At 46.1% G+C, this 25,130-nt stretch overlaps 1 protein-coding gene across 2 annotated transcripts in view; it reads right to left on the bottom strand.

Moving 5' to 3' along the window:
• Positions 1 to 1,476: 1,476 nt before the first annotated feature.
• The window catches only part of GGA2 (golgi associated, gamma adaptin ear containing, ARF binding protein 2), a 35,631-nt gene continuing 11,977 nt past the window's right edge, over positions 1,477 to 25,130 (bottom strand). For both annotated transcript variants that reach the window (XM_081819835.1, XM_081819836.1), the window contains 12 exons: positions 23,110 to 23,213; positions 21,682 to 21,762; positions 21,035 to 21,172; positions 17,420 to 17,501; positions 15,321 to 15,446; positions 14,454 to 14,576; positions 13,703 to 13,731; positions 13,192 to 13,325; positions 11,445 to 11,602; positions 9,110 to 9,279; positions 8,020 to 8,130; positions 1,477 to 7,520 (listed from right to left, as the gene is read on the bottom strand). In XM_081819835.1, the coding sequence (XP_081675961.1) occupies positions 7,410 to 7,520; positions 8,020 to 8,130; positions 9,110 to 9,279; positions 11,445 to 11,602; positions 13,192 to 13,325; positions 13,703 to 13,731; positions 14,454 to 14,576; positions 15,321 to 15,446; positions 17,420 to 17,501; positions 21,035 to 21,172; positions 21,682 to 21,762; positions 23,110 to 23,213 (1,367 nt within the window). In that variant the 3' untranslated portion in view covers positions 1,477 to 7,409. The remainder of the gene's footprint in view (positions 7,521 to 8,019; positions 8,131 to 9,109; positions 9,280 to 11,444; positions 11,603 to 13,191; positions 13,326 to 13,702; positions 13,732 to 14,453; positions 14,577 to 15,320; positions 15,447 to 17,419; positions 17,502 to 21,034; positions 21,173 to 21,681; positions 21,763 to 23,109; positions 23,214 to 25,130) is intronic.

The raw sequence follows: 25,130 nt of genomic DNA, 5'->3' as shown, positions 1-25,130 counted from the left end.
TGAAAGTCAGAGAGAGAGGCAGAGGGAGAGAAGCAGGCTCCCTGCCTAGCAGGGAGCCCGATGCGGGACTCGATCCCAGGACCCTGGGATCATGACCTGAGCCGAAGGCAGACACTCAACCATCTGAGCCACCCAGGCGCCCTGTTCTAGTTCTTCTTAAATCAGTTGGTAATTCGGGCCTTACTAGAAACTTGTCCATTTCACCTAAGTTGGCATAAAATTGTTCATAATATTCCTTTATAATCCTTTCCAATTTCTGTAGAATCAGTAGTGATGTGTCTCCTGAGTTTGGTAATTTGTCTTTTGTTGGTCTCCTACCCTGAACCATAAAGTGTTCTTAGTAATGGAATTCACTCATGGCAGAGCAACAAGACTGAACGTCTAAGTGCATGACATCATATGGACTGCATACAAACCCTAATCTCACTACCTCCAAGGTTACTGAATTTGAGAGAATTATGGTTGACTTGTGTTTCCACGAGTTAGGCATGAAATCCTAATCCCTAGTCCCTCAGAATGTGACCTTATCAATAGCATCACTGCAGATGTAACTAGTTAAGATGTTATACTGAAGTAGGATTGGCCCTTAATCCAATATGATCAATGTAAATTAGTCATGTGAAGACACACAGGGAGACCACATGACCACAAAGGTAGAGAGAGGAGTTCCGCAGCTGCAAGCCAAAGAATGCCAAAGATCATTGCAAATCACCAAAATTATCTGACAGGTTTCAGAGTGAACGTGGCCTAATTTCAGACTTCTCCACAACTGTTGTTTCTGTTGTTTTAGGTCACCCAACTTACGGTACATTGTTGCAGTCATCCCAAGAGGCCAATACAAAGACATAAATATCTTTTGTTTAACCAATGTTTCTTTGGGCTTACCCATTTCCTGCAGCTGATACTAATCTTGACAGATCCGTATGGAGGGGATGGTCAGATTCTATCAAAAGCATCAACTTTTTTTGTAGCCTTGGCAAACATTAGGTTAGTACCCTTAGCAAAATTTTACTGGTTTCCATGAGAACAGGAAAGGTTATGAAATGAACCACATGACAAAATGGAAGTCACCACAGTTACAGTATAAATAAATCTCGGATGAGGTGATCTGAGGAGAAATAGCACCTACATTTAGAGAGTCCCTATTGTGTCTGGTATTTTGTTGACCTCATTAAACCTGCATCTGAATCTATGAAGTAGATTTTTAACATTTTTACAATTCAAGAATATAAAAACTGAGGCCCAGACGTGTTGAGTGTCCTGCCCAAGATACTACAGGTGGCAAAAACAAAACAAAATAAAACTAGAAACCGAACCTGACTCCAAAGCCCATACCTGTTTCCCTCTACAATGCTGGGCTGACAGAAGTAAGGCAGGAGGGAGTGGGTTGCTAGAGAAGAGGCAAGCATGTCTGGGCCCATGGAAATGGAACCAGTGGGAGGGAGAGACTAGAAACACACAGAAACTACCAGGAAATTCATGTGCCAGTTTTAATACACAGGACCTTTAACATAAAACTGATTGATCCCAACTGCTGTCAGGAGAGGGGAGAGCAGGGGCTATTCTTTTTCCTATTAAGCAGTGGCATGGCATTATCTCCAAGTTACATCATTACATTAAAAACAAACAAACAAAAAACTCCAGTTCATTTGAATATGCCCAGAATATCTCCAAGGACAGATGAGAACACTGTCTGCTAGAAGATTAATCACGTGGAAGACTTTCCACCTTTTAATTTGGAAAAAACATTTAAGCATAAAAATGTTTTTTCAGCCTAGAAACTTTAGAAAATGCAGATAAAATTTAAAGAAAACCCATTCGCAGGGCGCCTGGGCAGCGCAGTCAGTGTCCAACTCTTGGTTTGGCTCAGGTCACAATCTCAGGTTGTGAGACTGAGCCCTACATTAGGCTCAACACTCAGCGTGGAGTCTGCTTAAGCCTTTCCCCCTCTACCCCTCACCCACCATGTGCTCTTTCTAAAATAAGTATTTTAAAAATTCATTTGCAATTCTAGAACCCAAAATTACCAGTTATTATATATGCACACATATACCTAGATTGCTTGGTTTTAAAACCAGGGTCATGACAAATATAAAAGCATGTTTTTTTGTTTTTTTTTTCCATTTAACAATAGTTCAAGGGCAGTTTTCCCCAATAGACTGCCATAGTATCTTATGGTAGATAGCTAATCTACTACAAATCCAGTCTTCCGTTCTTCCTTGGCCAAAACCCAATTTCATGCAGCGTGGCTCTGTATGCAAATATGACAATTTCTCAGCCTTCCTTGCCCAAAGTGGGGCAATGTCACTAAACAGCCAATAAGATGTGAATACAAGTATCACATGAAACTTACGGGAAACCTTAAGAATGTCAGTTTTCCTTTATTCCTTCCTGTAGCTTAGAATGTCAGCATCTCAAGCCATCACCATGTAACATGCTGAGGAGATTATCCTTGGGTGGTGATTTAGGGATGGCTGAAGCCTGGATCCCCGATGACTTTGTGATGCTTTTATCAGCAATGGTTCTGGACTACATCTGGCCTTTTTAACAAGAAAATAAACCTTTGTGTTTAGGCTACTCTAATATTTCCTTATTAAACATGCTGCTGGTCTTTTTTTTTTTTTTTTTTAATATTAGAGAGAGACAGCATGAGTTGAGGCAGAGGGAGAAGGAGAAACAGACTCCCCGCTGAGCACAGAGACTGACACGGAACTCAACCCCAGGACCCTGGCATCATGACCTGAGCCAATGGCACACACTTTACTAAGCCACCCAGGCACCCCTGGTCATTTATTTTTATTAGAAATAAACAATGAATAATCTAGAATGTCTTTTTCTACATCTACTGAGATGACCAAATAGTCCGGTTGAGCTATTGATGTGGTTAACTGCATTTCCAGAAAATGCTTTGTACAGTGTATTCTTTCAATGTGCCACTAGCTTTAAAGCTAATATTTTACATGTGCACTCAGAAACAAGAGCAGACCAAGTTATCTGCTTCAGATTTTGATGTCAGGGTTATAAATTTTAGAATGCACAGCTTTGTTACAAAATTAACTGAATGGCTTATAGGCAACATATTCATTCTTAGTTTCTAAGTGTTCTGTTACAGACGTCATCTTTTGACTAGGCTTAGGGATGTGTTTCAAAATGGCTAGAATTGTTTTGGTGACTAGATTTAGGAGTATAGTTTCTAATTAGTATTAATACTTTTTGTTACCTTTCTATCTTTACGTTTACTGTGTCTCAATATTAGAGACTCACCAAAACTTTAAATAGTTTTTTTATTTTAGGAGATAAACTTTATAGTTATGGGCAAGTCACCTCCGTTCATGTGCTGGAAGGAAACCAGGTGGACCAGCTAACATCAAATAGTAAATGAAGTAAGTCTTAGCTAATTAAGTGCCATGCAGTATCGTAGTCACTTTACATATATTAACTTTTAATTCTCAAAAAAATTATGTTATCCACTTCACAGAGGAGGAATCTAAAGAAGATAAATTACTTACCCAAGGTCACATGGCTTCTTAGAGGCAGTAGTGAAGCTAAAGAGCTGAATTACAACTAAGGGCTGACTTAATTATTTCAAACTGGGGATTCAGAAGACTGCAAATGTTAAAATCCTATGTATCTGGGGCCTGTAACAGTGCAGTATGTTTTTACAATTTTAACTTTTAAAATCAAAGTGTTACCTCTAGTAGTGGGATGAGGTATTCAAGAATAAAAGTCAGAAGGAAGAGAATGTTTACTGTTTAAGATGCAAGCTTTTTCAGAATGAACGTGGTGTAATTGGGAATGCGCTGGGCAAGGGGAAAAAAGGCCTGGATTTTTTCATTCCAGCTGACATTAAATGTCATGAGAACTCTGGACCTTAAGGGCCTCAACTATATAATGAAAGGCTTGGCTCATCTCACCTGAGGACATTTCCTCTGTCCTACCTGGCTTCACCTCTTCCCAGATGGTAAATGCCAGGCCATATCTTTACTTAAAAATAAAAACAAAAATGAAAAACTCCTCCCCCCAAACCAGGGCTACCATTCCAGGACACTCTCCTACTGTTTTCTTCAAAAGAAAAAACAAAACAAAACACCTAGTTGATAGAATTTTATATTTTGGGGCTGGGACAGCATCTTCTACATTGGATATGAAGAATTTGATTTGTAAACACTGTAGTAATCAAGCACTACTTGTATTTTAGAATATCACCTTTGCTTTCTACCCTGAATGCTTGGTCTCTCAATTTACAGTCGTTTTGAACTCACAACCCTGAGATAAAGACCTGAGCTGAGAACAAGATGATGCTGAGCCACCCAGGTGCCCCTACACCATTTTTAATATGTAATGTTCGTGTTCTTTTGCTTTATTTGGTCCGTGTTCTTTTGGTCATTAAGTCATTTACTCTGTTTTCAACATTTCCCATCTCCATAGCCCATTTATGCTCACAGTGGCTCACAGATAAAGCAGGGTTCTAGCCTAGTCTTAAATTCATTGAAGAGATAAGGGGAGAGGAGTTACCTCCTAATGTCATGAAAACACATGGCATTATCAAAACATGAAAGAAAGGACTTTCTTGTGGCTGTGGCAAAGTGCTCGTTCCTGGCAGGTGGCAGAACGGTAGGAAGCATAGGAAGTTAGAAAAGGGCAATGAATACTTAAGCATTCAACCTGATTGCATCAACTTTAGGACATAAGGAAGCCATTCAGGATTTCTCAGCAAGAGGTCAAGTGGCCAGATCTGTTAGATAATTCTGGTGGTGGCAAGTATAATAGTTCAGGGAACTGAGAGGCAGATAACTGCACCACCCCGTCTCCCCCCCGAAAAGCCAAACCAGGGCAGTGACCATGTGAACTTGGTCAGGAGACCAAGGAGAGGGCAAGATGTCATATTCAGAAATAGACTAGATGAGACAAAAACAACTGAGTGGCTCTAGAAGGAACAGGAATCAAGGATCCATGAAAGTTCATATAGGTGTTTTCAAATAAAAGAAAATATAAGGGGAAGAGGGGAGGAGGCGGCGGCTGGGTTCCATTCTAAGCTTTTGGAGCCCAAGACAATAGTGAAACCTACAAATAGCCACTGATGAATATGGATGTCAGCAGGGAGGTAGAAGCTTGAGCTAGAGGTCTAGGACCCACCTAGTGGTTAGCTGCCCAGATGTGCTTAGAAGAGTCCTAAGGACTAAACCCTGGGCAACGCCACATTTAAGAGAGCAAGAGAAACACAGAGTCACAGAAGTAAGTCAAGAGACAGGGATGAGCAGGGGCTTGGAAGAGGAATTCAGGATAGGGGACGAATCCCGACCATCAGTGCCAGGTCCCCACCCAGTACACCACTAGAAGAGAAGAGCCACGAGGGCAGGAACTTTCCACTGTGGTATCTGCAGTGCCTGCAACTGTGCAGGGCTCCCGGGAGCTGCTCCACAACTGCTGTGGAGGGAACGGAAGGATATGGGTCAGGCCTTCAGTAGCCACGGAGCCGGATCATCAGAAGGCGCTGATGACACACACCAGGGCCACTTTCAGGAACGCCTCCCCCCCCACAGACACTCTACCCTGGTGCAACTCCACCAAAGCACCGCTGGGAGTCTGGCTCCCAGAAGACAGAAGGTTGAGACACACACAAGTTCACCACTGAACCAGGGGGTAAAAATCTCGTCTCATTCACCCACCCTGACAGAAGTTCTGCATAGGCAGGCATCATCATTACGACAGGTTCCTCTTAAAGACTTTATGAGATTAGCTAGAGCCCATAAAAGCTATATAGAATATTTGAACATGCAAGAAATTTTAGATTAAAATGAATCATATGGGAATTACGCCAAATGAAGAAGTCACCCATCCCTTATCGGTTTTACGAGTTTTCACATTTGCTTAAAAATTAGCATAGCTAGATCATCTTTTACAGCTCCCATCCCCACCAATTAGTGTTGGTGGGGTTCAAACTATACGCAGAAGTTCAAAGATTAACCTGGAAAGTACCAGATTTTGTGATAAAGAGCCCCAAACAGAGTCTTGCGGTTCCTGAGGTAGTCTTGCCCCAACAGGTGAGCGGCTCGGATTTCAAAGTCCTTTATCAGGCCCTATCAGCAAGGCTCAGTTCATGTGCCCCACTGACCAGCAAAGCAGGACAGCAGAAGACACCTAGCACACGGCAGGTGCTAAGAACAGGTGATGAACCGGCATTTTCCCTTCACACCATATATGTAACAAAAATCCACCTCTCTCTTCCAGCTTTGTTCGGACCCGCAGGGCCTATCCCTTCACTGAAGCCGCTCTTCAGGTTCCACAGCAAGAAGTCTTCCTATTTCCTCAACAGGCAACAGGGCCCTGGAGGCTTAGCGCCTCTAAATGCAACAGGCTCTGCATCTCCTACTTACTCAAGACTCCACAAAGCATATTTGCTACACGGGTATTTATTCAAGGACTTTCTATATTCAGTCACCACTGAAATCACTGCTAAGCTCTTTTCATACCTATTTGTGTCACAGTTCTTCATGTTGGACAGTGAAGTTGACAGGCAAGGGTGAGCCTGTTAGTTATGACTGACAATGACTGGCATGGCGTCACCACTGAAGAGCTCGGAGAGTAGACGCTCGTGGAGGAGGAGGATGAGAATAGAGAGGAGGGTCCTGAGGAAGGGCCCAGACAGGCTGCCCCACCCACAGAACCTGAGGCCTGCATGAGGCCTGGGATCTGCTTTCCCCTCTGCCCTGGAAGGTCCTCTCTGGGTGATTCTAAGGCACGGTGGTGAAGGACATGATTGGCCCACCCAGTGTGGTCCTCTGGTCTAGTGGCAGCCCCTCGCCTGGCAAACAGTGCAACAAGCATTCCATTTAGAAGATCTTCTCAAACACATGCAAGCAGCATTCTCTAATGGAAATGGAGACAAGGTCTTTCTTGGAAGAGAGTGCCCCAGAAGATACTCTCTGCCCCAAGACCAACCAGGTCCCTTTTAAGGTCCCTGAGAACAGCAGCCTGGGAGCAGCCAAGACTTTCAAAGGCTGACAAGGCACAGAGTGGATGAATGAAAAGATAACAATACATGGAAAAAACATAACAACACAACTTTGGCTTATAAAACCTCCAACCTGAGGCGGGGACATCCGTGTCCACCAACATGCAGAAACAGATGATTGTAGCAGATGGTTGTCAGAAATGCTTTAGCATTTCCCACACTGTCCACATCCCAAGCCCTGCTCTACCCTCCCCCACAACCCCCCACAACACACACACACACACACACACACACACAAATAGTATCTGCAGAATGAGTCAGAGGTTGGGATCCAGAGCCTGACATCAGGATAGAACTCTTGGCACCCCGCACTAAATCACCATGATTAGTCCTATCTAGACAGCAAAATTCACACTGGCCTAAGCTCGAATGGCAGGGTCTGTCTTGTGAAAAGTTAGGCTGCACCCAAGATCGCCAGATCTGGAAAGTCTTTCACTTCTCCTACTTCGCTGAAAGGCTGTCCACCCTGGTTGAATGTCAGCTTATACCGTAACCGGATGGGCTCCTAGGCAAAGACAGAAGACATTAAATTAGTGGGGAGACACAGAGACCAGCCCAGTGTACGAGCTTTTACCCACCTAGCAGTCACCAAGGAACAGCGTATCATGTTAATTCCATGCCAGTAAGGCCTTGAAACAACTATGACAGGAACACCTGGCCAGGACCCTCTGGGATGACAAACTGAAGCCATATGTCCTGGGAGAACTCCCACAGCTTTGCAGTCCTGAGGTGGACCACAACTCAGAGTGGCTAAGGAGGACAGGCACACCCTTTCAGAAGACTCATGGTACGAGGGGGAGTTCGTGTCACATTCTCAGTTCCCAGCTATGGCAACCCAGTCAGAGATCTTCTTCCAATGAGCCCTGAAGAAAAGACTAAGCAAGGAAAATCTCACCACCACTCCCAACCAGAGACTGTAGAGCAAGACCCAAATAAAGCTCTTTCAAACTCCCTACAGTCCAGGGGCCCCCCATCCCCCTGTTATTAAAGTTACCAGAACATACTTTGTGTGGATTGTCAAGCAACAGCATCTGAGAGATCACAGCTGGAGGTGTCAACGGACTGAACGCAGGGAGCTTGGAGCTGGATGCCGGCTGCAGCTTCACTCTCATGGACTATGGGGGGGGGGCGGGGGCGGAGATAAATCCAGTATCTAACTTGTTCCTAATAAAGTACAGCTTCAAAGAGGGAGTTCAGGTAAGCAGGAAAACTTGACCTCCACCCACCAAATAATTAAAGGGTCCAAAAGTCCTTCCCTTCCATAAACAGAAGTTGTGTGGTCAATGGTTGGCTTCTGAGAGGCAGCATGAAGAGCTAGGGCATACCTTGGGCTGAGTTCTAATTCTGCTTCTTACTAGCTCTGGGATCTTGGGCAAAATACTTAACCTTTCTGAGCCCTGGACTAGAAGTATATAAAATAGAGATTAACGATAACACATGTCCCACAAGACTACCATGAGGATGAGAGAATGTGTATGTTTACTTTTGCCCACCTTGAATCTTTCCTTCCAGGACATCCTTTCCCTGTTCACTGTGATGCTGGTATGGCTGTTAATCAGTGGGGTCCCTACTTCCCTTGAAGAGGAATGGACATAATACCTACATTGGCCAGAGTACCTCATTATCCCTGAACACAAGGTACTGGTCCCAGATATCCAAGTAATGCCAACAGGGCCAATCCTAGCCCTTTCGAGGGTAATCAATATATATGCCTCATGCCAGGTGGAAGTTTCCTTCCGAGATAAAAAGGGTTCAGGAGGGTATGGGCTATGTAACTCTGGACCTGCTGGTAGCCATTTACATGCTGTGTGGAGTCTGTTGGAGAATAGGCTCCAAAGAAGAAAGCAGTCAAGAGGTGGAAAGAGATTCTTAAGGAATCATTTTAAGAACTTATCTAGATCCAGCCACATCTGAAGTCAGATATTCAGAAACCCCCATTAAATAAGCCAATAAAACTCCCATTTGATCTTAAATTCCTTTGAAGAATGTGTCTCTTGTACCTAACTAAAAGATCATGTCCTAGTAAAGGGCCTGGCGCTCAAAAATGCTAGCTTTACTGAAAAATTCAAAGGAGCGGGCCAGCAGACGACTCACCTTGGGCACAGCCACTTGAAACATGATGTCCCAGACAGGCTGGGTGGCAGTGCTCATCATGGTCAACAGCAACACCTGCACCTCCGGATGGCCAGGGGCCCCCGTCTGAGAAAAGTGGAGCAGAATTCGGAATCCATTCCGGTCATACACAATAAGAGGCGGCAGGCTGCCTGGTAGAGAAGGACCCAACCAAAAGGGTTAACATGACCACAAGGCCGCCAACAGCCATGCCTGAAAGAGATGTGCGTGTTATCATCCGCCGCTGCTGCCTCTACCATCAGCACGGCTCCTGGACTGACCTCCTCAGACCCAACCTTCCGGTGCCACCGTAATCCAGCCCTCACTACTCCTAGCTGGACTCCGAGGGCCCCTCAAGCTGACTGCTCCCCACCATCCAACCATCCGAAGCACATTACCAGTTTGTTTTTTTAAAAGACTTTATTTGAGATAGAGCAAGCGAGCAAGAGAGAGAGAGCATGAGCGGGGGTCGGGGAGTGGCGGAGTGCAGCAGAGGGAGAGGGAGAAGCAGACTCTCCACTGAGCAGGGAGGCCGATGCAGGGCTCAATCCCAGGACTCTGGGATCATGACCTGAGATGAAGGCAGATGCTCAACCAACTAAGCCACCCAGGCGCCCCAGCATATTAGCAGGGTTTTTTTTTTTTAAAAGGTACTTTTTTTGAGGGAGACAGGATTAGGACTAAAATACTATGAACACTAGAGAAAATACAGGATATCATAATGAAATAAAAGACACCATTAATCCTACCCAGAAATAAGCATTGCTAACACTTGGGCCTATTTCCTTCTGGTCTCTTTTATATGACTACATGCACACACACCTCTTGCATTTAATTTTACAGAACAATAAAGACACAGATCTCTTCAAGTCAATAGGTTTACTGACCTTCCAATGGAAATCCTAAAAGGATTATTTTAATTCAGCTAAGAAATGATTCTAAGGCAAAGGGGGGGTGGGGGGGTATGAGACTATCCACTTAAGAAGAGGGAGGATAGGCTATTTGTGTCAAGAAATACTCGTAAGTACATAACCAAGCGGAGAGGTAGGAAACAAAGCATGCAGAATAGATCTAGTAGGAGAATTCAACGTGTTAGAACATCTATGTCAAAATCAGTGGCTGATTCGATAAGCGGCAGACAATTATCTAATCTGGGAAAAAATGTTTAATGATGATCCTTAGCTCATGCCAAACATCACTTAACAATGAGACTGTCAAAGATTTAAAAGTATGATTAGATTAAAAGTCCTCTTGAGGGACGGTGGTGAGTTTATGGGGAAAGAGGCAACCTTTCTGAAGGGATCTTGGTCATGCAGATCAAAATTTTAAATGTCTACACCCAGCATTTCTAAGAATATATCCTGATGAAATAATCAGGAAAGTTTAAAAACACAAGTGTCCAGAGATGTTCACCGTAGCAGTTTTTAACAGCAAACAACTAGAAACAAATTATCCTTCAGAAAGGAATTAAATGAAGGCACCTGGGTGGCTCAGTCAGTTAAGTGACTTGATTTCAACTCAGGTTATAATCTTGGGATCGTGAGATCGAGCCTGGCATTGGCCTCTATGCTGAGTGTGGAACTTGCTTAAGAGTCTTTCCTTCTCCCTGTGCCCCTCCCCACAAGTGCACGCCCCCTCTCCCCCCCAAATTTTTAATTAAAAAAGTAAAAAAAATAAAGAAAGGAATTGAATAAATGAATGACGTACCATGATTATATGATGTATGGAGACATTTAAAAAGTAAAAGTTTTGAAAAACAATTCACAGCATGAAAAAATGCTATAGCTTTTAATAACAAAGCAGGCTGTAAAACATTCTAAATATACTGTATCTAAGCACCCTGGTGTCTCCTGCTCACATGCCAGTGTGCCAACCGTACACGGTCACCTTCCTTCCTTCCTTCGTAAGGAGGGAACCTCTGCTCTCCTCCTCTAATGAGGACCCCCAACCAAAGAGGGCCACCAGCCAAGTTCTTCCTTTCCATCTAATCTCACCTCTTCAGAGTTATTTCTGCCACACTGGACATTTCCTTCTTGAATTCCAAATGAGTGAGCATCATGTCCAAAAACAGACTCAAGCCCCCTAATTAAAGTCTGCCTGCCAATATCCTTCACTTTTAGTGTCAACCCCAAGACAGAAACTTTATGAAAAATAGTAGGTAAAAGACTGTGAAGCCACCTCCTTACCCTCTGCCTCCAGGCAAAATCTCTACCACTCAGCTTCCCCAATTTAAGAGCCACCCCCTACCAATCCAGAGCAGGTAAAAGTTGGGTATTTAAGAGCAGGAGGGTGGCGGGGGAGGTAAAACTGTACTTACTGGGCTTAACAGACTCCAAAGGGACAAATACTTGAGCCAGAGGTGTATTCTGGGAGGATGGGGAAGAAGCCAATGGCCCAGCTTCCCAGGACCAACCTGGAGAGGACTTAGTGCCGGGGGGCACTTCCTTAGGGATGCTCTTCTGTGGAACATAATTTCTGCAAAGAAATGAAAAAAATATCAAGACTAGCAAAAATTATAGACAATTCCAGGAAATCTGATTAGGCTTTCTGAAGAATGAGATACAGAAGGGGGAGAAAAATACATATGTGTGCATGTATTTTAGAGGAATAGGACTTTAAATGTGTAATTTCACCTGCGCCTCAGTTTTCTCAACCATAAGATGGAAATCATCTAACATCTACCTCATGGGGTTGTCATTAGAATTAAATGAGAAAATGTACGAAAAGCATTGAGGACTGTGCACACATAAGGACCCAATAAACCAGAAGCTATTATTAAGGTAATCAGGGTTGTAGTTGTCAGACAGCCTCTGACAACGAGTTGCTCAGTCAGGTTACGTTTCCGCGTACGTGGTCACCAGAGTAACAGGAGTTAGGAAGATAACACCAATTACACGGACCACTTCATTCATGATTTTGTCCATTTGGAATGTAAACTGAAAACATTTTTTAAGTAGGCTCCACACCGCGAAGAGCCCAACTCGGGGCTTGAACTCACAACCCTGAGATGAAGACCTGAGCTGAGATCAAGAGTCAGATGCTTAACCGGCTGAGCCACCCAGGCACTCCAAAAACATTTTCAGTACCAACTGAAAACTATAGTGCAGAGTAACCCACCCAAATCAGGAAGATTACCAGCCCCTCGCTGTGCTGAGTGGTTAGGAGTAAATGGAAAGACTCCCTCTGGGTGCAAACAAGAATGACGTCCCAGCACATCTTCATGTCCACCAGGACCTTGTGTCTCTACCACAGACACGGACACACTCAGGGTGTCTACGGGAAGGCAGACCGCGCCAACCTTCCCAGAGGCAAAGCAGCAGGATCTACATACACGTTTAGACTCACGCCTTAGAGCACTTCCACTTTTAGGAATCCATACTATAAAAATGCTCCGAATGCCTCTGAACTGAAAGCTACGTAAATACCCACAAGAGGACAATGACTAAATATATGAGTATTATATGCATATGGATTATTACAACCATCAGAATGAGACAAATTTATCTAAACTCATACGGACATGTATCAAAGATGCTATATGAAAAAAACCACACTGGACAACAGTCTGTAATTATGGCCCATGTGTGTAAAAAATAAACAACATAATGCATTACTACATACAGAGAGAAAAGCAAGGAAGGAACATTGAGCATTATCTTTAGGGAGTGTAATTGGGCCTTTCTATATTATCTATTTCTCTAGTGATCAAATTTTGCTTAACTTCCTTGTAATCAGGAAAAAAAAAAAAAAAAAAGCCTATGAACACCACATCATCATCATCATCTACTGCTGCTACTCCTTAAACCAATCCCTTTGCAGAGGTCCTAACCAAAGCATGTCTTTTCGTCTGACTTGGGATAGGGAGTCAAAGGAGAAGAGGGGAGGTACATATGGAACCCTTGGTAGGAAGGAAGCAGTCCCTCCAGGGAGAGAAGTCTCTGGCTGTCTCCAAGTGTGCCCCATGTTCCCGCACACCAACATGGCTCCTCGGCCTGGCCCTCACGCAAGGAGCAGGAAGCATGCACAGGAGCCCCTCTTCTACTTTCCTTGCCCACAAGACTCACAGAGGTCCTGGACACGGCTGTGGGGAGAGGAGATCCAGCAAGTTCCTTTCTGCAGAAGGGCTCTGAACACCACCACCTGGCTGCATGCTGGCGGGGGGATTCCTCTTTTCCTTACAGCAATTCTGACCAGCAACCTGTCAAACCAGGAATGGCTAAAATAAGGCCAGGGTATGAATGATCAGGAGCCATGGTGACACCAGGACACAGGCTTACTGCATTTCCTGGGGCAGGAGGAGAAAAAGGGCAAGAGAGCACAGGACTCCTGATATGACCTTCAGTAAGCGGGAGCCTGGATACCACTGAAGAGAGTAGGGATACAAGGAGAGGGAAAAATGTGTCTTTCTGGGGGTTCAAGCCAGACAACATAAGTAAGGAAGAGGCTTTGGACCTCCAAGTCCACAGTCGCCACCAGGCTATGCTGTAGCCCCTTCCCCCACGCCCAGGCAGTGCTGCCCTTGTGAACGTAGGTTTGAGGGACCTCCCTTCCAACCCCTAGAAAGAGCTTCCTTACCTTGTGGGTAACCGGAGCATCACTGAGGCCTGTAAGGAAGAAACAGAAAGATGTGCACCAGTAACTCTACCTGACAGGAGCTGGAGATTGTTATCATGTTCACCCTTTCTAGAACATTTAGAAAGCCCAGGCAAAGCAAATTACCCAAAATCATTCAACTCATCCATGACAAATCTGAGACTAAATGCAAAGAGGACCTCTCCAAACTTTCCAGGATAGTAGTGCCCCCTTATCCATTAGGGGATATGTTCTAAGATCCCTGGTGGATGCCTGAAAGGGCGGATGTAGCAATCCCTCCATATACTATGTTTTTTTTCCCCCCCACACATACATAACTACAATTACATTTACTTTGTAAGTTAGACACAGTAACGGATAATAACAACAATATACTGTAGTAAGAATTATGTGAATGTGGTCTCTCGCTCTCAAAATATATTATACTGTACTCACCCTTTGTCTTCTTGTGATGGGAGATGATAAAATGCCTACGTGATGAGATGAAGTGAGGTGAATGACGTAGGCATGGGACGTAGCCCTAGGCTACTACTGACCTTCTGACCATATGTCAGAAGGAGGATCATCTGCTTCTGGATCGCGAGTCACTGAAATTGCGGACGAGGTGGGGGACTACTGTATACCCAGCTCCCTCTGAAAACAGGCATATTCTCCCCAAGCGGAACCAGCTTACTTGCTCTTCCTGGGAGTCAGGGCCATTCTGCGCCTGCTCCCCCTAAACACCCACCCTCACCTAAGGCTGCCAGGTCCTGGTGAAGCAAAGACGGTGCCACAGTCCCGGCCTGCTCAGATTCATTGTCCACCTCCAAGTCAATCAGAGGACAGCTCTTCATGCAACCTGCTGGTTTCTGAAAGACTAGAGAACAGTCAGGAACATAGGTGAGGATGCGAGCAAAGTCTCTACTTAATGCCCATTAGCTTCCCACAGGCCTCCTCTCAATCAGAAGACATCACCTCACCCCCTCAATGCACCCCCGCTGAATGGCTTGATGTATAGCCTGAGCTGGTATCTGGAATAGGAGGCAACCAGGGGACTGCCTTCCTACCCCAGCAATCACTGTCCTCTGCTAGGGGTCCATTCAACCTGGCCAGCAACAGGGCGGACGTCTCCTGCTCACAGGCCTTTTGACAACAACTCGTCACAATCACTGGAGCGCTTGATAAAAACACAAACCCCCAGGCCAAGCTCTAAGCAGTCTTGATTCAGAAGGTCCGAGCTGAGGACCTAAGAATCTGCAGTTCAGCCAGTGTGCCAGATGATTCTGACGCAGCTAGCCTGCTTGGCACCACCAAAACAGATCACTTTTTTGGTTTCTAGCTCCTCAAAGTAAGCATTCATGAGAAGAGGAATCAAAACCTGGGCGCAATATAGCCATCTGCTCCCGTGGATAGCCAGAGCTAGGGTCCAGCCTGCCAGTCAGTTCGTGATGGCACACGTGGCAGACGCTGGCTACATAAAACCATCCCCCAAAGGGAAGGGAAAAAAGGGCAAGGCCTCTCATTTCCACACCACAACCCAGAATATTCTGAGGATCCATTTCTTCTCCGGGATTTGCAGGATGCCCAGGCAGAACATAAGGAGAGGCTTCTTTGCACATACCTCTGGAGACAGGTAGGTCTCCCACTGAGCTGGTCACTGTGTTCCCAAAGATGACTCGGCCCTCCATCACCTGTTTGTACAGCAGAACTCCCTGGGTGAGGAGGTCATTTGCCTGGAGAATCTCCGCTGAAGGAGGGAAAAATGAGAACCCCCCGGTTCAGCTACCAACAATCTCAGTGTTTTTTAAGCCATTCCAGAAAGCAGGGGTCACGCAGCACTACCAGGTTCAGTATACCCATGCCTCCTGCCCCCAGATCATGTGATCAGGCCCCTAGCAGACCTAGTTATTCAGGCCCTAATCCCCAGCACTTCTAGCTCTCAAGATGCAGGAGGAACCAAATTTCTTCACCACCGTTCCCAGTACCTTCCAACACAATGGCCAACACTTGAAACATGGCCCCTTCAACTAAGGAACTAAAACTTTAATATTAATTAACTTAAAATAAAAACAGTTTTGTCAATGTGTATGTGAATATTAAGAGTTTTTCAGGGCAGGGGGAGGCACCTGGGTGGCTCAGTTGGTTAAGCAGCTGCCTTCAACTCAGGTCATGATCCTAGAGTCCTGGGATCAAGGCCCCCATCAGGCTCCCTGCTCAGTGGGGACCTGCTTCTCTCTCTCCCTCTGCCTGCTTCTCCCTCTGCTTGTGCTCTCTCAAATAAATAAAATCAAAAAAAAAAAAAAAAAAAAAAGGTTTTTTGGTACTTTATTCACTTATTAGAAAGCTTTTTAAGTATGTAGGGAACAAACTGGTACATGAATATATGTTTTCACCTATAAATTTCATAAAATCTAAATATAGATCAAGTATTCCTGATGAAATCTTGCCATCCAAATTGAAATGTCGTATATAAGTATAAAATATGCACTGGATTCCAAAAACTTCACAAGCATTTGTGAATTGGCTCCTGCCAATTTTCTTAACACATAAGCTGCAACATGGGGTTGAATTCACCTGGCAAAATGTTTTAGTTAGCATGGATGAGTTGCTTAAAAATTTAAATTTGATTGTTTGAGCTGATTGCAATCAGAGAAAATGATGGGTTCAGACCATAATCACAGAGATAATCAGAAACCAAAGGCTTCTTGAACACCACCCATGAAGTGTTCTTGCTCCCCACATCCCTGCTCCAACTGATCCTGAATCTGATCAAGCCCCTGATCCAATTTATAAGAAATATCAGGAATTTATAAGAAGTATCAGATATGGAAAAACATTAAATATCATGGGGCACGCCATCAGAACACTGAGGCCTAGAGAAACTCTGTAGGTCAAAGGACATGTTTTTCATCTAATAAGAAGGAGAAAAAGAACCAAGGGGCTATCCATTAAAAAAGACTTACAAAATACCAATTGCAAAGTATGCCTTTTCTGAGTCTGATTCAGAACTTAAAAAAAAGGGGGGGTGCGCTGAGGTGGGAGGGTTAGCAAGAGATGTTTAGAGAGAGAAGTGCCCAGGGAAATCTGAACACTGACTGACTATTTGATTACCTTGGAATGTTTGCAATTTGCTTCAAAGAGAATAAGTGATGGGGGAGCGAGAGCAGCACACATGCAACAAGAGGAAAAAAGATGGGCCATGAGCTGGTAGCTGTTACCAACAGGTGAACAGGACATAGGATTTATCCCACTATTTCCGTGCACATGTCCTGAAATTGTCCATAACAAAAAGTGTAAGATATTTTAATCTCTGTGCACAGATATTAAAATTCTCCGCTGTCCCTACCATTATTCCTGCCCTTCCTCCTCAGCCTGCCTCACGTTGGCGACCCAGCCCCCGATGGCACTTAGGCTGGTGAAACCTTCGAGATGCAGCAGTTCCTCAGACTTCTGTGGAAGTTAGTCTTCCTTCCAGCATCTCCCTAGCGCCTAACCTTCACGGCACATTTCCACCCCTCTCTAGGCTTTCAGACCAGCTGATGATCGCTTGCTCAAGCCTAGATCGTCCCGGAAATCAGTTCTAAGGCCACGCCCTTCCAAAGCCCAATCGCCACAAAAGCCATGCTGTCTGGTCTCTGGCACCACTGTGTCCCAGCAGGAAGGGGCATGTGTGTTCTGCCCTCCAGTGTCCCGGCTGTGCCAAGAGAAGAACGGCCTTACCGAGCGCATCGTCGTCGTCCGTGGTATCACTCGCCAGCCGGAACAGGGTGGGCCGCAGCTTCTCGCAGCGCTCATACACCACCTGAGAAAACAGAGCTGGTTCGCAGCAGGGCCCCAGGTGCCTCCAATAAGCACACAGTGGCGGTCTGCTGCTTCTGGAGTCTCCTGAGTCTGTCCCATATGTATGGCTGCAGGTTGAAGTGACATGGCCGTCACGGTGTCAGAAACAGTTTGGGCTATAGTTACCGGAATTTTTAAAATAGTTAAAAAGGTAACAGATGGCCTAAGAATCCACCTTCTGAGCACGTACAGCATTACCTCTTCTCCAAGCTCCTTTCCTTGCTCTCTAGAAGAGCTTTATTTTTTTAAGATTCTTTAAAATTTTTGACAGCGCGTGAGAGAGCATGAGCATGAGCTGGGGGGGGGGAGGGGAAGGGTGGTAGAGGGGGGAGGGGCGCAGTGGCAGAAGGAGAAGCAGACTCACCGCTGAGCAGGGAGCCCGATGCAGGACTCAATCCCAGGACCCCGAGATCATCATCTGAGCCAAAGGCAGATGATTAACTGACTGAGCCACCCAGGCGCCCCTGTAAGAGCTTTAATAATGGGGTAACCCCACATGGAAACCTGAAGCGACTACCCTGCTTTAAAACTAATCCAAACTCCCCATCCAACTGTTGGAAGACAGGCATCAGATTTTTCCAACAACACTCCCTGATTCCCACTGCATGTTCTCCCAGGACTAAACCTCAGTCCGCACCAATAACATCTGGGAATCTCTCTCTCCTCATCCCCGGAGAGTGGCTCTGGACAACTTCACCCTCCACATACTAGGTGCTGAGGACGTAACTTCTGTCCATGTTAGGCTTCCTTCCTTGAGAGGGAGCCCAATTAACACTCCAGTCTTCCCTGATGGTAGCGCTCCCTGCCCCCTTCCCCAGGGCTGGCGAAATGACCTATCTGCTTAGGGGAGTCTGGGAGAGGAAGCAGAAAGGAGCCCCTTCCTGCCACTTTGCTCTTGAGAGCTCCCTGCCTATATGGAAGCCCACACTCTCGGCTCTGCTCCGACCAGCTCTACGTTTTAGAGAAGGAAGCCCCTTGTGGGGAGAACGGTGGTGTAGCAACACTTACGTGGTAGGTAAACCTGCCTGATTCGGCTTCAGTATTAGGAAGCCACTTGCCAATATTTATGTGCCACTTTTTCCAAAGTAGGCTCTACCCATTATAAAGATGAAATTTTGTTTCCTGCTATGTCTCTCCTGTCTCCTAGCTGGTTATCATCTTGGGTGGGGGAAAGTTGTGCTATTTAGAAGCCCAGCATGCCAACCTTGCCGAGGGGCTTTGGCACAAACTCACCTCAGGGAACTGGCTCTGGAGCATCTGCCTGGCCCAAGCCCACTAATCCTTCTGAGTACTGTCCCCTCTGGCCCCAGAAGGCCGGCATGATCTTCTCTGTAACTCTACCCAATCCTAGCTATAGCTGACTGACCTGGGGTAGATACAGGAGCCTTGCTGGACAAATCTATTTTTCTCTCGGGAATTTGGACTGAGGAAAGCTACTAGTTTGTTTCTGCTAACCCCGTGAAATGGAAGGACAGGGAAACTAAGGAGCTACGTGAAGGCCGTCTTTCCTGTGCCAAGAAGCATAAAAAGCCGGCATGCAGACAGAGAAGACAAATGTAGCCGGCAGAAGGAGGGAGAAGAGCAGAGCTTCGAGGACAAGCGTCCGAGCGGCTGACTCTGACAGCACTCCAGCCCCACCACCACCTGTCTGCACTGGGCGGCAGTGACACAGCTGGGACAGCGAAGGCACCGGGGACAGAAGAAAACCGATAAATCAAACTCCAAAATCAAAGGAGAAAGTCTGACAAAGGACTGGTATCCAGGATACATAAAGAACCCTTAACAACTCAAAAATGAGAGACAACCCAATTAAAAACTGGGCAAAGGATGTGAACGGACATTTCTTCAGATAAGAAGACACACAAGCGGCCAAGATACACAGGAAAGAAAGCTCAGCTTAAGTCACCAGGGAAATACATTTCAAAACCACAGTGAGATACCACTTTATACCCACTAGGATAGCTAGTATCAAAAAGACAGCCAGTAACAAGTGTTGGCAGGATATGGAGAACTGGAACCCTCCTATATCGCTGGTGGGATTGTAAAATGCCACAATGATTTGGCAAACAGCTTGGCAGTGCTCAGAAAGTTAAATGAAGCCACCAGATGATCCAGCAATTCCAGTTCTAGGTATCTATACTCAAGAAAATCAAAAGCTTATGTTTCACACACAAGAAAACTTGTATACGGCATTCCTAATAGCCAAAGTGGAAACCCAAATGCCCAACTGATGAACGGACAAAACGTGAGGCAGCCGTACAATGGAAGGTTACTCAGCCAGAAAAAGGAATAAAGTTTTGATACACACTACAAGATGGAGAAATCTTCCAAACATTAAGTGAGAGCAGCCAGACTCAAGACCACATGTTATAGGATTCAATTTACACAAAATGTCCAAAGAGGCAAATCTGCAGATGCAGAACATGGATGAGTGGTTGCCAGGAGCCGGTGGAATAGGTGTTGGCAGAGAGTGCCTGCTAATGGGCACAGGACTTCTTTTAGGGCTGATTAAATTCTTCCAGTTAGGGTTGACGGCTGCTTTTAGGATATGTAAATTCTCACTAAAGGTGTTAAAAAAAAAAAAAAAAAGACCCCGAGATGTGTAGCTGTGCGGGGGGAATTAGAATTCTCGTGTAATGTTGTTAGATACATAAAATGACACAACCACTTTAAGAAACTGGCCAACTATTTTTCAAAGTTAACTATACACTTAGCATGTGACCCAGCAATCCCACACCCAGGTGTATACCCAAGGAAAATGTATGTTCACACAAAATCCTATATATAACTATACACAATTGTTTATAGCAGCTTAATTCATAATCACCCAAAGCTGGAAACAACCCAATATCTATCAAAAGATGGACATACAGGGCGCCTGGGTGGCTCAGTTGGCTAAGCAACTGCCTTCGGCTCAGGTCATGATCCTGGAGTCCCTGGGTCGAGTCCCGCATCGGGCTCCCTGCTCGGCAATGAGTCTGTTTCTCCCTCTGACCCTCCTCCCTCTCATGTGCGCTTTCTCATTCTCTCTCTCTCAAATAAATAAATAACATCTTTAAAAAAAAAAAAAAAAGATGGACATACATGTTGTAATACACACAACAGAATATACTCAATAAAAAGCTATTGATACACATGCCATGAATGGATCTCAATTATGCCAAGAGGAAGAAGCCAGAAAGAAAAACAGAGAAAGAAGGAAAGAAAACTGTATTGCTCCCTGCATACAAAAAAGTCTAGGAAGTATAAACTAATCAGAACAGACAGCAAGGCAGTGGTTGCTTGGGGGATGGGGAGACAGGAAAGGAGGGGAGGGATAACCTAGGAGCATGAGGAAATTCTGGAGGGTGAAGGACATGTTTACTATCTTGATTATGATGATGGCTTCCTGGACACACACATGTCAAAACACATCAAATATGCTTAAAATATGTGCAATTTCTAATGTGTCAATTACACTCAATTCCACTTGAATTTATTTTTTAAAACCAGTACCTGCAAAGCCTCCTGGTCTGGTGGGGCCTGCCCCGGCCTGCGGTACATGCTCAGCATTTCCTGCAGCACCTTCACATGGCTCCGTACCTCCTCCACGGCACTGACTCTCTTGGACACCTTCTCAGATTTCTCTTGTTCCTTTTAGAAGAGAGAGAATGGAGGTGAGGGAGCAGAAGCCCTAGATAATGCCTGAGCGAGGGATGGGAAGGAGGCACTGCACTGGCGAGCTCAGGAAAGTCACTAGAACACTGAGTGGGCAGGAGTGTTCACTCAGTGGCGAAGAAAACACTCTGAGCCCAGAATTCCTGCAAAAGGCAGTGCAGTCCAGGGACCAGGGGATCTACTGCTTCATACCACCAGCTTTAATCCCTCTGAAAACCAGATTCCCAAACTGGACTCTATCACTGGGACAGAAACTAGGGTCTATGAAATGCTTTGGGCTCTTGCATAGAAATACTTAGGAAGTACACAGCATGATTTCCTCTTCCGGTCACCATCCTGCTGCCCTTCAGGGAGCCCGCAACTGTGCCCCCATTCTGGGCCCAGAGGCCATCCCTTTCCCCGGCCAACTGTGCACCGACGCCCTCCAGCACATACACGCGTGTGTCAAACGCTGGTTCTGCAGAGCCCAGTGGAAAAATGCCCACCTCCTTGACCAAGTTCTTGATCAGCCTGTTTGCAGCCTGAAGATCCTCCGGGTGGTTGCTCTTCAGAAGCCTCGTCAGAAGCTGCAGAGTGAACAAGAAGAGCAGGTGGCTTCCTCTCCCCCCCCACCCCGTGTCAAATGGCCCACAGCAGCAGCAGGAGAATACGGATAACAGCTCCTCACTTTCCATGCGTTCTCCTACCAAGTCTCACAGTGAGGCCATGGAGGTATTAGGACTCTCCCCACAGACCACTGGTTTTCAACGGGGTAGGAAGGTGGAGGAGATAGCCCCCAGGAGACATCTGGCAAAGCCTGGAGACCTTTCTGATTGTCACAACTGAGGTGCTACCAGCATCTAGCAGGTAGAGGCCACGACACTATAAACTCCCTACAGTCAACAGGACAGCCCCCAACAAAATCATCTGGCCCAAAATGTCACTGCTGAGGCTGTCCTGGGCCAGACACCCTCCGATGTGACACACCTCGGTGATCTAGCAGAACGCCGTGCCCATGGGAGTCACTCAAGTCTTCACTGATGGCAGTAGAGATGGCTATACTGAAGCCCAGAGCGTCTCAGTAGCTTGCCCCCGGTGACACAGGACTCTTTCTCCAAAGGCCATGCCCTTCCTCCTCTTCCCACCCACTGTAAGGCACCAGGAGAGGAGCCAGAGAGAAAGGCAGCCCAGAATCCAGCATAGTCCGGCTCGTTCTGACACCACGGCCACTGAACCTCTAGGCCCAAGGGAAGGGTGCAGCTGAGGGGTGCAGTTAGAGGCAGAGGGTCCCCAAGCCAGACTCCTACACCGCCTGCAGCTTCCCTGGTACTCATTTCCTAGACCCTGTGAGTGACCAAGAATAGTAATGTCCAAAAGCACAGCCACCACCAGTGCTCAAGGGCCCTCTCCCCATTCAGAGGCACTCTACAGTTATCCCTAGGTCTTTGTCCCTCTCCTTCCTGATGTCTGAGGAGCAACAATTATGGGAGACAGTAGCAGAAAGAATACAGGTAGGATCAGGCTTACTGGCACTAAAAAAAAAAAAAAAATTTGAGCCAAAATACAACCAATTCTTTCCACCATCTTCCCCTAATACCACACATACACTGGATATGACTGAGCATCCACCTCACCCACTGGGGTTATCTTTTTGTACCTTCTTTCCCTCAGGAACGCTTGTACAGTAAGGTGGAGGGTACAAAGAACATAGCATTTACTATTTGGCTCATCCATGAAGAAAACATCCAGACCTTATGCTACTTAACTCTAAGAGCCTGCTCCAGAGAGAACTCACTAACCCACCTCCCCACATTCCCCCCAACTTTGCTTCAGGGATCAGAGAACACCCCAGGGGATATTTCAGGAGAGTCACTAAAAGAAGGGGTCAGATCAGATTCTACGTCGGCCACCAAGGTCAGGAAGGGGCTCTTTACCTTGGACTTTTCTTCATCGGCATCGAAGATAGAGCTCTTGGGCCAGGGAGAAGGTGGAGGCAAAATTTTATCCATTGGTAGTTTAGGGTCTTGCTTTACGATTCCTAAAACACAATTTGTGAAGTTAAGATACGGCTAAGGGTAGCCACTGACTTTAGTAGGATGCAGCATCAAGTCCAGAAACTCCTAGTTCCTGATGTCCCACTGGGAAAACACTATCAATGACCTTAAAGGGATAGACCGAGGGTACGACCAAGGCTCTGCAACCTCCCTCAGGAGACTCCAAGGAACCAGCACAAAGACAGGGACATCAGAATCAACCGAGATCAGCACCAGATCTTAGGGCTTGTGGGCCATGGGCCTCATGCTATAAAAACATTGATTGTTACATACAGGTACGTAACCTCCCAGGGCCCAGAAGTTACTGTAGGATCCACGACCCTCCCAACAACAGTGAGTACATGTGGCGGGGAAAAACAGTCCATCCTGAATCCAGGTCCCTTCTTCTACAGAGTTCTACGGACTCCCAGCTTCCACACAGGACGCAGAAAGGCATGAACTGCATGACTCCAACCCCGACTACACGACACTGGACAACCTACAAATCCACCACTTTTCCTGAATCCATCAGAGTGTGGAGACCACAAGGCAAAAAATCTAAGGAAAGGCAGGGCCTCTGAGGAAAAACGGAAGGCAACACCAAGGCGGATAATTCAGATAAACTTGTTTCTAAATTGTTTACAGGCTTGGACGCCTGGGTGGCTCAGTTGGTTAAGCGACTGCCTTCGGCTCAGGTCATGATCCTGGAGTCCCGGGATCGAGTCCCATATCGGGCTCCTTGCTCAGCAGGGGGTCTGCTTCTCCCTCTGACCCTCCCCCCTCTCATGTGCTCTCTCTCTCTCTCTCAGATAAATAAATAAAATCTTTAAAAAAAAAAAAAAAATAAAATAAATTGTTTACAGGCCGGCGTGAGCTAGCTAGAGAACACAGAACCTCCGAGGCCCACACCGCAAGAGGAACAGGCTCTTCACAGGGCCTCACCAGGCACTCATGGAAAGACACGGGAAAGGCCTGCTGTCACACTTCCGTCCTTCTCTCTCCCTCCAGAACAAACACCTTCAACTGCTGGGAAAGACATCAAACCCTGCAGTCCTCAGAGCAGCGGCAGAAACCAACTACAGCTTCAGAACAGAAAAGAAAGCCTTATGCCCCTGGGGAGGGGCAGGATCACAAACAGGTGCTACCAAGACCCGGGGACACAATGCCCACCTAAAACCGAGGCTTAGAACAGAGAACAATGACCCCTGCCTCCACCAGGCTAACTGGCATTGGGTAACAAGTTTTAACAGTCGACTATCAGAAAAGTATCCAGAATAAGACCCTCTCCGAGGTGCAGAGGGAAAAAGGAAGACCTAATGCTGAAATGGAGTGGATACTGAGAAACACTCTAGCAAATCAGCTCCCACACTCAATACAACCCGACACCGGAAGAATTTAAAATCTGCTACAGTGAATGAGGATAACTATAGCAACAGCAGTCCCAAGCCCAGCTCAACTCCTGCTACAAGAAGGAAAGGTCTGCCCATTTCCAGTGATCAGAAATTATTTGTCTCAGGGGCACCTGGGTAGCTCAGTCGGTTAAGCGTCTGCCTTCAGCTCAGGTCATGATCCCAGGGTCCTGGCATCGAGCCCCACATCGGGCTCCCTGCTAGGCTGGGAGCCTCCTTCTTCCTCTCCCTCTGCTCAGTAGGGAGTCTGCTTCTCCCTCTCCCCCTCCCACCTGCTCATGCGCTCTCTCAAACAAGTGAATAAAGTTTAAAAAAAAAAAAAATCAGGGTGCCTGGGTGGCTCAGTTGGTTAAGCGTCTGCCTTCGGCTCAGGTCATGATCCCAGGGTCCTGGCATCGAGCCCCACATTGGGCTCCCTGCTAGACTGGGAGCCTGCTTCTCCCTCTCCCTCTGCCTGCCGCTCTGCCTACTTGTGCTATCTCTCTGTCAAATAAATAAATCTTTTAAAAAATA

Source organism: Leptonychotes weddellii, chromosome 5, assembly GCF_054177405.1.
Source record: "Leptonychotes weddellii isolate Sample4059 chromosome 5, ASM5417740v2, whole genome shotgun sequence".
Lineage (NCBI taxonomy): Eukaryota > Metazoa > Chordata > Mammalia > Carnivora > Phocidae > Leptonychotes > Leptonychotes weddellii.
This window is presented reverse-complemented; position numbering and strand designations above follow the sequence as displayed.